The sequence below is a fragment of the Saccopteryx bilineata genome, chromosome 5 (assembly GCF_036850765.1).
Source record: "Saccopteryx bilineata isolate mSacBil1 chromosome 5, mSacBil1_pri_phased_curated, whole genome shotgun sequence".
Classification (NCBI taxonomy): Eukaryota; Metazoa; Chordata; class Mammalia; order Chiroptera; family Emballonuridae; genus Saccopteryx; species Saccopteryx bilineata.
In genome coordinates, this window is record NC_089494.1 from 181,525,314 (window position 1) to 181,544,560 (window position 19,247).

Here is a 19,247-nt window from a genome sequence, read left to right on the forward strand (position 1 = left end):
CTTTTAAAACTTTTTTTTTTATATACAGTGAGAGGAAGAGAGGCAGAGACAGACTCCCACATGTGCCCTTACCAGGATCTACATGGCAAACCCACTAGGGGGCGATGCTCTGCCCATTTAGAGCATTGCTCCATTGCTCAGCAACCGAGCTCTTCTTAGTGCCTGAGTCAGAGGCCATGGAACCATCCTCAGCACCCAGGGCCACCTCGCTCCAATTGTGCCATGGCTGTAGGAGGGGGAGAGAGAGAAAGAGGGAGAGCAAAGAGAAAGGTGGGAGGGGGTGGCTGTGGAGAAGCAGATGGGCACTTCTCTTGTGTTCCCTGACCAAGAATCAACCCAGGACATCCACACACTGGGCAAAGCTCTACCACTGAGCCAGCGCTAAAACTTTTGATTTAGAGGTGACAATAGACATGAATGGAGAAATATCTATTCAGCATCCAATAAAGAGCAGAAAATATGAACCTAAAACTCAGACAAAAGATACAGATTTAGGACTCACACTTTCAGGACACTGTGAAAAGAGAAAAATATAGCAGAGAAATCAAAGACAAGCTTAAATGCCATCATTTAAGAGTTGGGAGACTTAAGTAGGTAAGGACCTAAAATAAATGGGGTCATGTCCCAGATACTTAGAAACCAAAAGGGTTTAAATAAGGAAAAGGAAGTGATTTTCAATGGTGTTAGTTGCTATGAAACTGTTAAATTCACTTGTAATAATTGAGTCACTTGTAACATTTGGGAGCTTTGTAGTTTACCATTTCTTCTTCTCAGGAATAAATAGGAAATATTTAATTCTTTACGTCTTGGGCTAGAGTTCTTTTTGTACTATTGATAGGGACAGGAGTTGATCAGTGTAAACTAGTTTTCGTAGATCTCATTTTACTGCTACCTACTGTAAGTTTTTGTTAAATGTGCAAACAAGCAAGGTACCAAACAAAAAAGTTATATGAGTATTCCTTACAGGTATAGCCTTCTAATTCAAAAGCCCATGAAAGGTTGTCCACTGTCAAGTAAGGGTTAAGATGCACACATACTGTCAGAACTCTAGAAAGACCAGGGCTCCTCAATTCTGTGCAGACAAGACCTTGAGTACAGAGCAGTGGGTAGCAAGCAAGGGAAAGTCAAAGTAGACTAGCAAATTAGGGGCTGATTTGGGGACTTCCGATAACGGGCAATTTCGTGTTTGCAGTTCCGCTTGTAACACTATCCTTTCAAATTTTTTCAACTAGAAGTTTTTAAGATACCAGACTTTGAAAACTAATGAATATCATACACGCTCTCCGCACAACACTCTCTTACGGCATGCTTTGCTCAGGGTGGGGTTATACGTTGCAACTTGTACCCAATCTTGTCTACTACTGCGAGTGTCTCACTGGCCCCGAGTCCCGGCGTCTGCGCAGGCGCAGGAGCAGGGAAGGGTAGGGCGGGGCGCGGCCGGGCGGGACGCAGGGCCTTGAGGTCCCAGATTCCGCCGCGCCTCTCCGGAAATCCTGTGTCAAGGGCCGCAGAGGCGGAGGGTGTGCTTCCGGGAGCACAGAGGAGGTCACAAGTCATGTGACCGCGGCTTTGGGAGCAGGATTTCTTTGGAGCTGTCTCTGAAGAGGCAGCAGACTGTCACAAACCCTGCTCCCCCGAGAACCAGGTAACCCAGAAAGCCGGGTATCTGAAGTCACTGTGCCAAGTGTTCAGGCCTGGGCCCGTGGGTGGCGCAGGCGTTGAGCTGGAAGAGAAGCAGACGCCCCTTCCCGGTTCCTTGGGCTCAGCTCCTGCGGGCTTCGGAGGTGGAGTGAGCTATGGCAACCTGCTGCCCTAATCGGTGTGTGGGAACTGAGACTCCGCTAGGTGACCGCGAGTCCTGGAGGCTGGATCCTTGCCGACCCCGATGAGGGGTCACCCGTTTATCGGGGGGTGGGAGCGAGGAAGCCTTGACGGGAGAGTCACCAGGAGTTTCTTTTACAGGAGTAGATATTGAATCTGCGGGACGAAAGGGTTCGCCATGGCGGATGTGAGTAAACACGGGAGGAAGGAGAGGGTGGGGAGTTTGCAGTAGACTGCTGGGCGGGGCGAGGTGGCGCTTCCCGAGTAGAAATTTGTTTCGTTTTGCCCCTACCTCCATAATTATTTTCTTTAGGCTCTGGAGTAAGAGACCAAGAGGAATGGATTGGCTGAAGGCCTGGGTGGGGCCTGGCATGGCGGTGGAGGCCTCTAGGGCCCCTGTTCCCACTCTCCAAAGCCTGCAGGTTTAAGAGAGACTCTGAACACGTACCGTTTCGGTTTTTTAAGTCGTTATTTGCTGCCCGGAATCCTTTTTCTCAGCAGGTGTTCATGGTCTCTATCTAGATTCATTGTACCGATTTTAGTTGACTTATAATTGGTATCTCCTTAGCATAGTAATAAAAGTCAAATTCTAAATTTAGGTAACTTAATTGTGCTAGTTACCAGAAACAGCAGGAAATTAATATTCATACTAATGTTTATATTTTGCATTCTTTTACGTTGCTTACATACATGCTGGTTTTTCTAAGCATTGAATGTATATTCATTTATTACAACTTTTATGAGGTGGACACTATCAATACCTGTGTTATAGATGAGGATGATAAGGCACAGAAAAATCTATTAACTTGCCTCAGTTTACACAGCTAATACTTGTGGAGTCAAGATACCAACCCAGCCAGTTTGGCTCCAGAGTCCATGCTCTTACCCACTACACTATATAGTTATTCAGCATTAATATGAATATCATTTCTTTTTAGGGGGCAAGATTATGTGTTTCAACATTAAACAGTACCTTTATCAACCCATTTTTTGGGTGTCTTCCATTATTTTTTAGGTCATATTAGGCATAGTCAAATAGCTAAAAACAGTATCTGTAATAAGGGCTGTGGGAGAAATGATGATTAAGGTATAATTCTTCTCCAGGGTTTTACAGTTTATTTTAAAAATCATAGATATGCGTACATTATTGTGTGTAAACTCAAAGGAGAAGGAATACCTTCAGTTTGTCTCTCAGGAAAAACTGATTAGAGTATTTGGTGGTTTGGTATTAGCTCTAAATGTTGCAATATTTTAAAAAAATAAGAGGCTAGTAGAATGAAGAGCCCAAGCAGAGAAGGAGCTAGGAAATGGAGAAGTACGTATGGAAGAGCTGTGAACAGTCCTGTTTAGCTAGGGATAAGGATATGTATGAGGGATTGGTGGGAAACGGCTGTAAACTTAGTTAATAGGCAATATTGTATAGTCTCAAATGTCTGAAGAATTTGTACATAATTCAGTAAACAGTTGAGAGCCATTTAAACATTAGTTCTCAACCTTGGCTACACAGGGAGGAGCACCTCCAACCCAAGCGCAGTGTGTGTGCGCATGCGTGCGTGCGCATGCGTGCGTGCATGTGTGTGTTTTCTTAACGCTCCTCACATGTTACTCATAGTCAATGTTGAGAATCACTACAATTATAGCTTTAGAGAAGGAGAAAATAGGACTCTTGGAATTGCATGAGATAGAAACATGAGACCAGCATACCAGTTGGGAGGTTAATGAAAGTCATAAGTAGTAGAATGAAAATAAACCATAATGTCAGTTGAAAAGGAAAAGAGATCAGTTTAAAAACATTTGACTTCAGATAGATAATGATGGAGGGATAATATAGATGATATATTGTAGAATTGTGCAACTGAAATCTTGACAATTTTATTAACCAATGCCTCCTCAATAAATTCAATAAAAAATTAAAAAACATTTGATTTCACAAGTTATTTAAAAGTGACAAATATGAGGTTAGGGTTAACTATTACTATTACATTCATACCTGAATAACAAGGGTATTCAGATAAAATAACAAAATAATTGAGGTAATTTTAATTTTAGATGAACCATGATAAATTGAGGTGTATGTTTAAAATGAGAGCAAAGGTAAATTGGTGATAACATGAAATAAAATGAACATTAGGCTTGGAAAATTGTAGGGTTCAGAAGTTCGAAACAACATATGATTTATCTATGCAGAGCTCATAATTGATACCTGATTGTCAATGAAATTCCCCAGCTGAGAGAGAGTAATGAGATTTTGACCTAGTTATGTTCTGTGCTAATCACTTGATATACATCAACATGTATTTAGTCATGATAAACATTTGACATACATTATTGTATATATATTTAGTCATGTGAGGAAATTGAATTTCAGAGAAGCAAATCAACTTACCCAGGATTGTTAAAGTGATGTAATGAAGCCCTATGAAAATATATTCATAATATGTTCTCAAGTGAACACAGCAGTTGCAACAGAATGTGAAATAATACATAAAGTATGATCTGATTTTACAGCTAATATATATTGGTGTTTTCCAATTCCAGTTATGCTAATCGCTTTACATGCATACATCTTGATAAACTTTAAAAACAGTCTTATGATGTAGGTTCTGCTCTTGTCCCCTACTCTGCAAATAATGAAACTAAGGCTTAAAAAGTAAAGGGTTAACTTGCTTCAAGTAACACAAAATCAGAAAGAGGAAACAGAAGCAAGAAAAGTTATGAATGAAGACTTAAGGTCCCTGAAATGTGAATGGGGCAGGATCTAGAGACTTAGTATAAGGCATGTTATTATATGATGTTTTACTGTTCTCTTTCAGGACCTCAAGAGATTCCTATATAAAAAGTTACCAAGGTAAAACAGTTACTAATTTGTCATTAAATAACTTCTGCATAACATGCTAATTTTATGTAGTACTCTGTTTCTTACTGTTTTAGACTAATATTGTATGTATATTATGCTATTGTTTAGCACTTAAAATAACTAACATAGCTGTAGGTAGCATAAATGCTGTCTTTTGAATTTGTAGATAATTAACACGGGGCCTTAAAGAGGTTACAAGACTTAGTAAGGTTAAACAACTAGTGGGTACTTTCAAATATACTATCAGCGGTTTACTGGATTATACTTTGATGTAGTTAATTTTAAGGGAAAAAAACTAAGAGCTTGTCTTTAATTTTGCTTTTAAGACCTAATTGTCAAGTCTACACATAACCCAAAATGATAGACGTAGGCAGCACTTCATACTTGGAACACTCATAAGGTTTTCTTTTGCCTGCACGCAGTCCATTTTCTATACCATTTTATAAATTAGGCCCTGTGTTAAGTACAGCAAAGTTCATATTAGAAATTTTACTGATTGGAATGACTTTGCCACATTAATTGAATTAAAGTTCATATTTAGTTTAATATAAAATACCTAAGAGTTAAGAGAAGAATATAACTTGAGACATCAATTACCATATTCCAGAATATCTGAATAACCTTTGAGATAATATAGCAGTATATGCTGTTTTTAAATTTAAAAAAAATTTTTTTTTTTAAATTTCAGAGAGAGAGAGAGAGATAGACAGACAGCCAGCCAGGAAGGGAGAAAGATGAGAAGTATCAACTCTTAGTTGCGGCACCTTAGTTGTTCATTGATTGCTGTCTCATATGTACCTTGACTTGGGGCATCCAGCTGAGCCAGTGACCCCTTGCTCAAGCCAGTGACCATGGGGTCATGTCTGTGATCCCATGCTCAAACTGGTGACCCTGCGCTCAAGCCGGGGACCTCAGGGTTAGGACCTGGGTCCTTCATGTCCCAGGCCAGTGCTCTATCTGCCGTGCCACTGCCTGGTTGGTTTAATATTTTTATTTCTTATCCAAATCTGTTTGAAGTTAAAAAGGTTTTAGATGTCATTTTATTTCTGTAGGCGGAGTGAGGGGACCCCCTCTTGGTTGGATTTTTTCTTGAATTGCTTGGTGTGACTTGCCTATTTAGTGGTACCTTGACTCTGATTACAGACTACTAGAAATTAATGATGTTATCTTCTGGTTTTGATTTATCTATATTTTTCTTTGCACATTAGGAGGAAAACACTACTGAGGTGATAAACAATTGTTATCATTGATTTTATATTAGTGGAATATTTAAAATATATTTTTCCTCTTTTCCTCCCAGAACTGGCAAACTAAACACAAGCTGCCGATTGTTCTCAACCTAATGATTGGGCAGTCCTACTCCCGCACATTACGGCAGTGTCAGAAAAGACCCCACATGCTGACTGGCCAAAGCAATTTCAGTAACCAGTGAGAAAAATTACAGTTGTTTTGTGACCTTTAAAAGTTTTTATCAAAACATTGAAACCTCTTATTGTTGGTTATATTTAGGATAACGAAAACAAATACTAAAACGAATATTTGCTTGTACACTATAATTTGAAATAATAGAAACTTTGAGAATTAGAGTATATTTCTTTATAAAAACTTATCAAGAGTAGTTTGAACAGTGTTTGACTACTTCTTTTCATCTACCTTAAGATACATGAAAGCTATATCCTTAAGAGAAGAAGCAGGCAGCGTTTCTGTGCCATGGCAAACTGCATACTGATAAGTCTGGATCAGCTTTCAACATTTTGTCCTTGGTGCTTTCAGTGTTGTGTAATACCTCGGAGAGTTCTCATATGTGAGGTTTCTTGCCAGTGTCACTTCCTCTGGGACATCTTTATCCTTTTCATCACAACCGCTTTTCTCCTTTATGTCCCTTCGTCCGCCTTCACCAAGTTCCTCTGGCTGCGCTTTCATGCAGAACAATGATAAATAATGTCAACATTCTTTCAGCCAGGTATTTCTTTTTTAACTCCATTCGCTTTTCAGATTTCACTTCCAGTGTCATCACTTTTCATTTCTTTGCTATATTTCATCTTTATGGACGATGAGATAAAACTACATGCTTTGCTTTTTGTGTATAAACTGAACAACATGCTCAGTGACCAATCACCAACACACTTTGGAAAAAGTGATGTGACTGGTTATTCAGCTCACTGTCTTGTCTGTTATTTAGTTATTTACGTAGTGATTTGTGAACTAAAGAGTTGGCGGAGTTTGTACTTTATGCAGTTACTCAGTTAATTTATCATACTGAAATTTGACCCATGCTTTTAGAGGGAATGGTGTTACTTACCTAAACAGTTGGTGATGGTGTATGGGGGGGGGGCGGATATCACACTGATAACAGTACAGAAACAGAAGTATAGTTGTGTTTGTAAAAAAGATATTTGGGCCCTGGCCGGTTGGCTCAGTGGTAGAGCGTTGGCCTGGCGTGCGGAAGTCCCGAGTTTGATTCCTGGCCAGGGCACACAGGAGAGGCGCCCATCTGCTTCTCCACCCCTCCCCCTCTCCTTCCTCTCTGTCTCTCTCTTCCCCTCCCTCAGCCGAGGCTCCATTGGAGCAAAAGTTGGCCCGGGCGCTGGGGATGGCTCCTTGGCCTCTGCCCCAGGCGCTAGACTGGCTCTGGTCTCCACAGAGCGATGCCCCGGATGGGCAGAGCACCGCCCCCTGGTGGGCGTGCTGGGTGGATCCGGTCGGGCGCATTCGGGAGTCTGTCTGACTGCCTCCCGGTTTCCAGCTTCAGAAAAACACACACACACAAAAAAAAGATATTTGTAAAAACATAATGAAAATCTTTTCATAATGGAAAGAAATGATTAGTACCATGTAGTGTTTTTTTCCCCGTGATGACTGAGGCCAGTTTGAGTCATATTTGTGACCATTTCTTCTTGTAATTAGGTATCTTGCATCCCAAGAGCCAAAAGAATGAAGATATAATAATATTGAACACTTATAAAGAAAATGTTAGAATGCACACTTTGATTTGTTGCTATAGATACTGAGAAAACTTAAGGGATTGGACACAGGCAGCCTAGCTTCAGAGCTGTGGGTCCATCAGCTACACATACTAATGGAATGTGGTTTTGTCCTTTTTTTTCTATTAAATACAGTTTTTGGATTTGTGTTTTAAGATCTAGTTGTAACCCAAGCAATCTCAGGCTTATGTAGTCACAACTTGTTTTAAAATAACCAAATGTTTCATCATTTTATAAATAAAACTAAGTATGATGTCTTTGATTACTAATGTAACATTTGCTTTTTTTGGATAAAAATATTTTAGTAAGCATAAGCTTTAGTTTTCTGCAGAATATTTCATAAAATTTAATTCTAAAAGTATAGTGTACCTATTGATACATCATAAGTTATTTTCAATAATTGGTAAAAATCTATTCATGTTGTTCTTCGTTGACTATGTAGAATTGGAAACACTTTATATTTGTGACCTTATTTTCTTAGGTGCTTACTTTAAGTATGTATATAATTTTTCTACTTTGTTGAACAATTATCTCTGAATTTGAAATCCATTAAAAAAAGGTGTTTTTATTTCCACCTTTTTTTATGCATTAGTTGGCAATTAAGGTAGTTGTTATGAAAAAAAAGCTACCTATGGTGACAGATGTCTTAAAAATATTTTTGTAGTACTCTACCTGTTTTTTAATTTGCTTATTTTGGGAGTAAGTACTACATTCATAAAGTTCAGTATTCAAAAATTAATTGAAGGACACAGTGAGAAGTGTCCCATCACTGTCCCTTCAGTCACGTAGTTCGCCTCTCATAGCACCCATTGTTACTTACAGGCAAACATGTAGATAAATAAATATTTACTTGTACAGATACTCAGACGTCTGATTTTGGACTGTTCTAACAAAGTATCATAGATTGGATATTTCTTGTAAGTGACAGAAGTTCTGGAGCCTGGAAGTCTGAGATCCGGGTACCAGCATGGTTGGGTTCTGGTGAAGGCACTCTTCTGGGTTGCAGATTGCATACTTCTCATATTCTCACACAAGGAAGGAGGGCTAGCTAGCTTTCTAGCATCTTCTAATGACACAAGGTGCATTCATGAGGGCTCCACCCTTGTGGCCTAATTACCTCCCAAAGGCCCTACCTCCAAATATATATTATCACATTGGGACTAAGTTTTCAATATATGAATTTTGGGGGTGACACAAACATTTAGTCTGTTGCAACATGCATTCATGTATGCCTGCATGAGTTATTATATAAGTTGCTTCTTATACATACTATTCAAAACCATGTGTTTTGCGTCTATAATTTTGAGATCAGTCCTTCCCAGTACCTAAAGAGTAGCTGCCTTTTTTTATGTCTGCAGAGTATTCCATTGCATATGTGTGTCATAACGTATTTAACTGTTCTTGATGGATAAGTAGGTTTCCAATCTTTTTGTATTTCCAGAGATTGTGCTGTTGGTAACTGCACCAAGTGATGTGTGGGTGTCCAAGTATATGTAGCATATATTTTTATATGACCCAGTTTTTAACTTAGAAGAATATATTTTTTATACAATAATTGTATAGGGTATGTTTTAATTCATAGATAATTTTAGGATTGAATGACAATAGAAAATAATATTAGTAAATACAGTTTTTTCATTGTTATTTTTAATGTGAGTCAGATAAATGACTTTGTAACATTTTCTCAAATTGTAATAACACTTCTCTGACTTAAATATTTTTGACAGTGGGATTTTTAAAAATATAATTTAAGTGTAAGTTAATACGAATATTCTTCATTCCTAATTTAAAATATTAAAGTTAATACAACACGGAATGGATAGTTCTGGATTATATAATAGGAATATTGAGCATATTTCTGAGTTGCAATCTACATGTGTTACAAGATGGTTACAAGGCTCTAAGGTTTTGCATAAATATTGAAAGTTTGAGAATGTTTTCTCATTATGATCTTGAACACTATACTTTTCTGCTATAGGAATTCTCACTAAGAATACTTAACCTACAGTGATAAGTTGTCATTGTCAGGGTACACATGATACCCTGATACTATTAACAACTAATATTTTTAATGTAAACTATGTACTGACCTCTACATGTATTATTTTATTAAATGCCACAATAGCCCAGTAGTACACTTACATCATTTCCAGATTGTTAATTGAGGTTTTATAACTGGCCCCTCAGTAGCACAAATACTAAGCAGGAGAGCCCAGATGGAACCCAGGTCTTTTTAACTTTGGAGGTCTAGTCTTGACCATTTTGCTTACTGTTCCTTATATAGACATGGCTGAAAGGATTGCTGGATGACTTTCATTCTGCCCGTCCAGTTCCTTCAGCTTAAAATGAGATTTTTGCCTTTCTCTTAATCAGTGCTGTAGCATCTGAGCTGAGCTGTCACTTTCTCAGGGAAGTCTTCCCTGACCCACATGTCTAAGTTGACCCTCCTCTCTTTTATAGGCTCTCCTGTCCCCAGATTACAGATCATGTAATGGCACAGGTGTAGTTTTATATTTGTTAGTGTGAGATTATTTAATTGAATAGCCGCTCTCTTTTTAGATTATTAATTTTGTGAAGTGATTGTTTATTTTTGCTTAGCATGGTATTAGAAATACTCATTACGCCCTGGCCGGTTTGCTCAGTGGTAGAGCATCGGCCTGGTGTGCAGGAGTCCTGGGTTCGATTCCCGGCCAGGGCACACAGAAGAAGCGCCCATCTGCTTCTCCACCCCTCCCCCTCTCCTTCCTCTCTGTCTCTCTCTTCCCCTCCCGCAGCCAAGGTTCCATTGGAGCAAAGTTGGCCCGGGCACTGAGGATGGCTCTGTGGCCTCTGCCTCAGGTGCTAGAATGGCTCTGGTTGCAACAGAGTGATGCCCCAGATGGGCAGAGCATCACCCCCTGGCGGGCGTGCCGGGTGGATCCCAGTTGGGTGCATGCGGGAGTCTGTCTGACTGCCTCCCCGTTTCCAACTTCAGGAAAAAAAAAAAAAAAAAAAGGAAATACTCATTGCCACAAATAGTGTGCACTTGTTATTAGAATGATTGAAAGAAAAAGTCTGTCACTGTAACCACTGCTGATAATGTGTCATACTTCTGTAAATCAAAGTAATTAGCAATTTTAATGGAGAATCCACTGTGTTTTAGATCTTCATCAATAAACTACATAAAATTGTAAATAATTATAAATATCATCGAGTACATATTCACTCTATTTCTGAAAGAGTTCTGGCAAACATAGGAACTTATGCTGTCAATAATTGAGTTTCCACAGGTTTTCAGAAATATACATAAAAATTACCATTATGACTTTGAGATACATATAAGGTCTACCGGAAAGTTCTGTCCGTTTTTGAAATAAAACAAAATACAAATTTTTCTTACCGTCAATAAACTTTATTAAATAATATAATTGCCATTATTAATGATTTCTTGCCAGCGTGAGGGCAATTTGTGTATCTCATTTTTGAAAAATGTTTTCTTTTGATGCGAAAAATTGAACCAGTGCTTGTTTGATATCTTTTTCATTTTTGAATTTTTTGCCCTTCAAAAAATTTTGTAAGGACAAAAACAAGTGATAGTTGTTGGAGGGTGCTAAGTCCGGGGAATATGGTGGATGCAACAGACACGCTTCTGTCATTTACAGTGGCGTAAATGAACTTTATCAGTAGCCATGGGTACACTATTGCTTCACACATAAGACTAATGTGAATCAACTTTGTTTTAGTTAATTTGCTACGTCAGTATGTATACATTAAGTGATAATATAGAGAGGCACACATGCGCCAAATAAACATGCTTACGTGTTGAAACTTGTGATAGAAATGGACAGAACTTTCTGATAGACCTTATATTTTCAGAAAGTGAAATGTTTTCTAATATTTTAACTTTTTTTCCCTTTCTAGTGTTGAAGGGCTCCATGCTATTGTTGTGTCAGACAGAGATGGAGTCCCTGTTATTAAAGGTAAAACTGAGCACTTAACATGCCAATATCATGTTTGCTTTAGAATTAAAATGTAATAATATCTGACTAGAGCAGAAGCAGACAAGCGCGTGATCTCTGTTTCTTTCTTTCTCTTTTAAGTGAGAGAGACAAGGACACACACACACAGAGAGAGAGAGAGAGAGAGAGAGAGAGAGATAGGGACAGACAGGGAGAGAGATAAGAAGCATCAACTCATAGTTGCAGCACCTTAGTTCATTGATTGCTTTCCCGTATATGCTTTGACCAGCATATACGGGGGCTCCAGCTGAACCAGTGACACTTGCTCAAGTCAGCGACCCTGTGCTTAAGCCAGTGAGCTCATATTCAAGCTAGATGAACCCCATGCTCAAGCTGGGGGCATCAAGGTTTCGAACCTGGGTCCTCAGTGTCCCCTGTTCCACCGCCTGGTCAGGCTGAACTCTCTTTCAATAAATTCAGGAAATGGTCTGTGTGAAACTTGAAACTTAGTACATTTTCAGTGTATCATGTTACCATTCAGAGCTTAAGCACGGATTTATCACATGCCCCATTTCCTATTAAAGACATTTTATGGTATAAACCATTAGTAAATCTAAGTGGTGAGGCTGAGCATATATGCAGCTAGATATAGACAAAGACACCTCCCCAAAACATTTTTTTTCATTAGTTTTAAGATAAGCATTCATACATTTGAATCAACATATTGGTTGTTTTTGTTTCATCTTCTTTATTTTCTACTTCCTTACGGAATTAAGATTTTTAAAAACTTCATTTCACTAGTAACTTTAGTTAACTAGAATCTGATAAGAATTTTTCACCTAAAGAAGAGCTTGCTAACCTAAAAAAATGTCACATTCAGTATATATGAAGACCATCTTTATTACTTCGGTCTGGTATCATCAGAATGGATGTATATAGTTACACTGGGACATAGTAATAGCTTTACCAAAGAAAGAGTAAATAATGTTCTATATATTTTTTGCCAGTTTATTTTCCACTTGGGGTTATATATGTCAAGTTATTTTTAACTTTAGAGATGAAGGTAGTTTAGTAATCAGTTAATTTAGTTCTTTTGTTTTTGAGTGAATGAAGATGGTCAAGTGCAAGCACAGTACATTGTCACTCTGAAGTTGCAGTATGAGTCAGTTACAAAATAATTTTAGAACCCTTCACCTCCTGATACGTGATCCAGTGTGCTTCCTGACCCACCATAAAATGTAGGTGGCTACGAGCAAGTCACTTGCCTTTTCTTAGTTCTGTAATGAAGGCCTTAAACAAAAGGAGACTTTCCAGCTCTTATGTTCTTTCTAAGGATCTCTGTGTTAAAAAGCCTTAAGCTTGCATAGCTAACTCCATGACTTTAAAGAGTGAAGGACAATAGATGGCCAGCTGAAGAATTACGAATACCTGTAGTGATACTGTTGTGGGTTTTATGAAAACAGTTTTCCGAAGTTTATTTTATTGTAGCTTGGCTGTCAGTTAACCAGAATATTTAGTTTATTAAATGCACTGATTAATGTGTTTCAAGGTAGGTAGATATTAAGGAAACAAACATTTAGTATTCTTTTAAAAATAAACTATTGTGAAAATCATCGTTCTTCTCTTAGTTATGATAACTCAACTCTTCTGAGCAATTTTTCACACCTAAATTGATGAAACCCAGTTAGTGATATGTTTTTAAACGTTAGAAGCAGAACCCTTGTGCTGTGCTTGATATTTTTAAAGATAGATATTTTTAAAAAGGTACTGCAAGTCTTTTAATCATTCCCACTACATAATTTTTACTTAGCTCATTTGTATTTGCAGTGGCCAATGATAATGCTCCAGAGCATGCTTTGAGACCTGGTTTCTTATCTACCTTTGCCCTTGCAACAGACCAAGGGAGTAAACTTGGACTTTCAAAAAATAAAAGTATCATCTGTTACTATAATACTTACCAGGTAAGTTCATAGCTATTGAATAGTTTCCTGATTTCAACTATTACTGTTTTCTATATAAAATAACTTGTGTTATTATTCTAAATTTGAGTTTTGAAGGGGATGGAATTTTAAAACCTTAGTCTTCAAACTGATTATGTTAAGCTATAGTGATATTCTTCACGTTTTATACCAGGAATTAATTACTGTAGAAAAGTAGTTGAAGGATTTAATAACAAAGCATATGTTATCCTGAAAGGGGGAAGTCAGGTCACTGTTACTTCCAGTAGATGGTGCCCTTAGCTTAACAGCTGTGATTTCTCAAATGACACTTTTATTGTGACAGATAAAAATATCTCTTGAAAGACAAATGATGTTATTTATTTAAATTTGTTATTTTAGCTAATTCTTTCATTTGGTTTGGAATATATGTATTATAGATGTTATTTATATTTTATTTTCTATTTATATAAAACAAGTGAGGTTAATTGTGGGAAGGAGTTAGTTGCTACATACTTCTTGATCTCCAGCTGTATTTTCTTTAGAATAAATTAATAGCCTGTTTTTTTAGAGCAGTGCTTATTATCAAAATGACTCATATACTACTGATGATACACAAGTAACATCTTTTTATTTTAAAAGTTGTGTATTTTAATGTATGCTAGACAAAAGATAAACCATCTGACCTTTAACTTTACAGATAAGGATTAGATTGAGGCTAAATTAAAGATGGTTGATTTAAAGTTAATTTAAACTGGTTTAAATTATAGTGGTACATAGGAGGCAGAAAAATCATGAGTGACTGAGAAATACTTCTTTTAGCCATTCAACAATGAAATTTTATTGAGCTCTTACTGTGTCAAGGCTCTGCTGGTCTTTAGAGATAAGAAGATGAAGACACAGTCCCACCTTAAAAACTTTTCAGGCTAAATGGTATCTCTAAGAGGTAAATAGTAACTGTTTTATGGAAATATTTATTTTCAGCTCTTTCATATTTCATAATGGTGGGCTTGTATCTTACATATTGGCCATTTAAAAGGTTTTTGAAAAATTAAGATAATTCATTGAATTATACTGCCTTTTCATAATGAAACATATTATTTAAATCTTACTTTCTTTTTAGGTGGTTCAATTTAATCGTTTACCTTTGGTGGTGAGTTTCATAGCCAGCAGCAATGCTAATACAGGTGTGTTTTGATTACCTTAAATGCAGCTTTTAATCTTTTATAATACCATATCTGAACAGTCTAGTGTGATAAGAGGAGTAGATTTAGGATAAAAACAAAAAAATACCCTGACTTTGTGGGCCATGCATCCACAATACTGTCCTTGCATCCACAATACTGTCCTTGCGCTCTAGAAAAGTAACTTCTCTGTTTTCAATGTCTGTATAATGGAGCTAATGTCTGCTTTCTCCCCCTTAGCGAGTTATTTTATAGTTCAAGTGAGGCAGAATGTGTGATAGGTTTTCCTTTAGATAGAAAAGAAAATATAACTGTTATTTTAATTCTTGAATGCTACACCGTGTTCACATTAAAACAGCTTAAGAAAGCAAAAGAGAGCAGAGAACCAAAGAAAGCACATAAAATGGTCAAGGACGAGTTAAATATATAGACCAATCTAAAAGAATTTTTTAAATCTTGAGCAATGGTGAGCAAGATGAATGTGAAGAGTGTGAATAGGATGAATGTAGTCACATTCTCCTTGAGAGTAGAAGAGTTGAAAACACTAGAAAGCTGTATTCTCCGTAGAGGATAGTGAGATCCCATTACACCCAGTTGCCTTTGCTGCATATTTGTGTGTAAAGTAATAGTATTCAGTTGAATTGTATTTTTTTACTCCCTTTGGATAAAGTGGGATGTTTAAGGTCTTTCTCCTTCAGGTTTGATCACTTTGTAGAACTGTTTCAGATTCTCTTTTCTGTTTTTTCCTTTCCAAGCTGTTTCAGCAAGTTCTGTTTCCATCTGTGGCACTGAGCCAGTCCTTAGTGTCCTGATCTTTAAAATGAGTTTAGATTTAATGATCTCTTAGGTCTTTTCCATTTCTAAATGTTTTGAAGCTGTTAAATATATATGTGGAAACACTTTGTAAATTACACAGGGATGGGCCAAAGTATGTTTACAGTTATAATATAAATAAATAATACAATAAATAATAAATAATACAAAAATAAACTGTTTTGTGTACTTACAACTGTAAACCTACATTGACCCATCCCTGTATATAATAGTAGTATCAATATATTAAGTATATTAAACCTCAGCTATAATAAATCACCATCACATACTAAAATCATTGGTTATAATTATGATAATGTACAGAATTTTATTTTAGTACTTCGAACATTTCATTGAGAATCCCAGATGCTTTTAATCCTCTGAAACAGAGGAACATTCTTATTTATTTGAACATACTGTGTCTAAAATATATAGCCTTTCAGTCTGGTAAACTAAAGAAAAGCTAAAATACAATAGTAATTTCTAGGCTAAGTTGTCTTCCAGATTCATCATTGAACTTCCTTTTAAACATAGAAGTATATGTAAACTTCATAATGAATGAGTTTTTGGTTACTTAGAGTATTTTGTAGTTGTGCAGAATAAACTCTGTCTCGGTTACTTTTTAGTAACTAAATTCAAAGAAAGGGAATTTAAGTCAGACTTTTTTCAGAAACATTTTTCTAATGTTCTAATTTTCTTATCTCTTTGTTTTAGGACTAATTGTCAGCCTAGAAAAGGAACTGGCTCCATTATTTGAAGAACTGAGACAAGTTGTAGAAGTTTCTTAATCTGACTGTTTTTGATGTAAACCTTATCTTCATTGTAACAGACACAATATTGGTCTAGCAATCTTGATACCACACCAATACTTGTATCCATGTACTCAAGAAAGGGCCCCTATTCTACCTTACACTAAAGAAAGCATCTGTAGATGCAGTTTATGGACAGATTGAATGTTATCTTTTCTTGTATGGGTCTTATTTACTGAGATCTGGGGATACCACAGAAATGGTTCAGTCTATTACAGCTCCCATGGAGTTAGCCCAGTCACCAAATCTGCATGAGATTCTCTTCAGTGGGTCAGAATCAAAATGATACTCTGATCCACTTGGGCCGTGAGGTGTTCCCTCTTGTACATTCTGCCAGGCATGCAGAATCAAGCAGATCCTTTTGTGAATAATGAGGACATATTTTTTTCATATTGTTTTATTTCTTTGCATTGAGTGTGGGGAAGATAAAATGGCCTAGTAAAAGTAATAATATCAGTACAATCGCTAACTTTCCTGTCTATATATTATTTTGCAGTATAGATGAATATTACTAATTGATTTGATTGTTCTCAGAGGGTGCTGCTGTTTAATGAAGAGGATAGCTAGTGGTTCGTCCCCCACTCTGCTTTCTATAACCAACCATAGTGTACTGTTGTGTGTTCTTTATAAAATTTAGATGTGTTTTCAATATTTGTATGTAAACATGATACACAGCCATTTTTTTCAATATGTGAGTATAAATAAAATAGTATTTTTAAAAGTTTAGTTTGAGCACTACATAGTTTTTTTCCTCCCCCAGTTTAAAACTAGCCTGACCAGGCGGTGGTGCAGTGGATAGAGTGTTGGACTGAGATGCAGAGGACCCAGGTTTGAAACCCTGAGGTCACCGGCTTGAGCCCAAGGTCACTGGCTTGAGCAAGGGGTCACTCGAGTCTGCTGTAGCCCCCCAGTCAAGGCACATATGAGAAAGCAATCAATGAACAACTAAGTTGCTGCAACGAAGAATTGATACTTCTCATCTCTCTCCCTTCCTTTCTGTCCCTCTCTGTCTCACTCGCCAAACACACACACACACACACACACACACACAACTAGTAGAGCTAGCCCTTTTTTTTTTTTTTTTTTCCTGAAGTTGGAAACGGGGAGGCATGCGCCTGACTGGGATCCACCTGGCATGCCCACCAGGGGGTGATGCTCAACCCATCTGGGGCGTCGCTCTGTCGGGACCAGAGTCATTCTTGCTCCTGAGGCAGAGGCCACGGAACCATCCTCAGCGCCCGGGCAAACTTTGCTCCAATGGAGCCTCGGCTGCGGGAGGGGAAGAGAGAGACAGAGAGGAAGGAGAGGGGGAGAGGTGGAGAAGCAGATGGGCTCTTCTCCTGTGTGCCCTGGCCCGGAATTGAACCCGGGACTCCTGCAACGCCAGGCCGACGCTCTACCATTGAGCCAACCAGCTAGGGCCACTAGCCTTTTTAATAACTCTGCTGATGAAAGTGAAAATTGTTATGCCCCCTTATGAGAAACAATTGTGCAATCTATCAAACTTTAAAATACTAGGATTCTCCAGAGAACCCACAGATAAAATATTTAATTTGGGTACCCCAGGGGCAGTCAAGTTGACAGAATTATCCATTACACTCATTTAGCAATTCCACTTTTAGGTTTATCCTACTGCTGCATATGGACAACTGCAAGATTATATACATAGCAGTCTATGTGTTACAATTTGGTTAATACCAAAAGATTGGAAACAATCTAGATAATTTATCATAGATAGGGTGACCATATATTCTGACTTTTTTTTACAGTACCAGTTTATATATGCTTTTCATGGTATAATTATTCTCAGAGCTTTCAACTCTCAAGTGTCCCAGATAGGAAATGACATGGTCACACTAATCATAGAAGATTGGTTAAATAAATTACGTTTGCCCAATGGAAAAAAGAATGACTATAGCAGTGTTAGGCAATCTTTTGAGCTTGGTGTGTCAAAATTTGCCAAAAAACCGAGCATAATTCAGGTAGTGTGTCACTAAGAAAAACCCCATTATTTTCTGATACTATAGTTTAAATAACAAACATGTATAATTATATAACTATTTAATAAACCAAAGACTAATTATTTAACCTACCTGCTTAGTGACTTCTTTGTTCATCTGTCAGTCGGTTTCTTTTGTTGGTTTTGATATTATTTAACTTTCTGTGTGGGGTGCCGTAAACTAAGATAAGTGAGGGGGAGGAGGAATTCTTTAACCTGCCTATTAGTGACTTTCTTGTTGCTGAATTTTATTGTCTAAATCTTTAGTTGAAGGTTGGTATTTTGTACACTTCAAGCCCAAGCAAGTGCTACTAACTTCATCTGTCAATCTGTTTCTTTTGTTGGTTTTGATATTATTTAACGCTGAGAGTAAGGTCTCACAAAAGTACATAGAGGGAAAAATTGTGAGTAAAGCCATTGCTGTATTTTTCAGGGTGCTAAGTGTCTGGTAATCGGTTCCAGGCACTCCAAATTTCCTGTTCGTAGTGGCACTCCTCTTGATTCTCCAAACATCACCTTTCCAGATTCTCAAGCTTTGACCTCAAGTCGACAAACACCTGAACCCAGATGCTGTCTTGAAATTCTGCAAGTTGCATCTTATATAAATTAACATGGCTGCCGCTATTTCTAATGGCGGGAAATGGCACCCATAGCACAGGCCCTGGCCTCTCCCAGCCTCCCCTTCACTTATCTCAGTAATGATGGTCAATTAGAAATCCTCAACACCCCAGAACAGTAGGTTGGATGATGGTTGCTGTGGTTATGTGGTTGCTGGTAATGGCGATCACAGGGCCCCAGAGATGCGTCCTCCGTGGCATTCCACTGCTCCCTGCTCCGCGGCAGGAAGTTAGGTCAAAGATTCCCTAATGGCCTAACCTGAAGTCCCAGAACTAGACGCATGTGCC

At 37.8% G+C, this 19,247-nt stretch overlaps 1 protein-coding gene across 2 annotated transcripts; it reads left to right on the top strand.

Annotated features, from left to right (window-relative positions):
• The first annotated feature begins 1,506 nt into the window (after positions 1-1,506).
• On the top strand, positions 1,507-17,069 carry LAMTOR3 (late endosomal/lysosomal adaptor, MAPK and MTOR activator 3). 2 transcript variants are annotated; one of them, XM_066281156.1, is made up of 7 exons: positions 1,507-1,645; positions 1,963-2,008; positions 4,635-4,669; positions 11,563-11,621; positions 13,428-13,561; positions 14,661-14,724; positions 16,249-17,069. In XM_066281156.1, the coding sequence occupies exons 2-7, from the start codon at positions 2,000-2,002 to the stop codon at positions 16,320-16,322; spliced, it is 375 nt and encodes a 124-aa protein (XP_066137253.1). In that variant the 5' UTR covers positions 1,507-1,645; positions 1,963-1,999; the 3' UTR covers positions 16,323-17,069. The 2 variants fall into 2 exon arrangements, with proteins under 2 accessions (XP_066137253.1, XP_066137254.1); XM_066281157.1 differs by lacking the exon at positions 1,507-1,645 and adding an exon at positions 1,672-1,819.
• The last annotated feature ends 2,178 nt before the right edge of the window (positions 17,070-19,247 follow it).

Bases quoted from the DNA above. Each gene is read 5' to 3' on its own strand.
- LAMTOR3 (XM_066281156.1), top strand. The intron at 11,622-13,427 runs GTAAAACTGAGC...TTGTATTTGCAG, and splicing joins TGGAGTCCCTGTTATTAAAG to TGGCCAATGATAATGCTCCA. The intron at 13,562-14,660 runs GTAAGTTCATAG...CTTTCTTTTTAG, and splicing joins GTTACTATAATACTTACCAG to GTGGTTCAATTTAATCGTTT.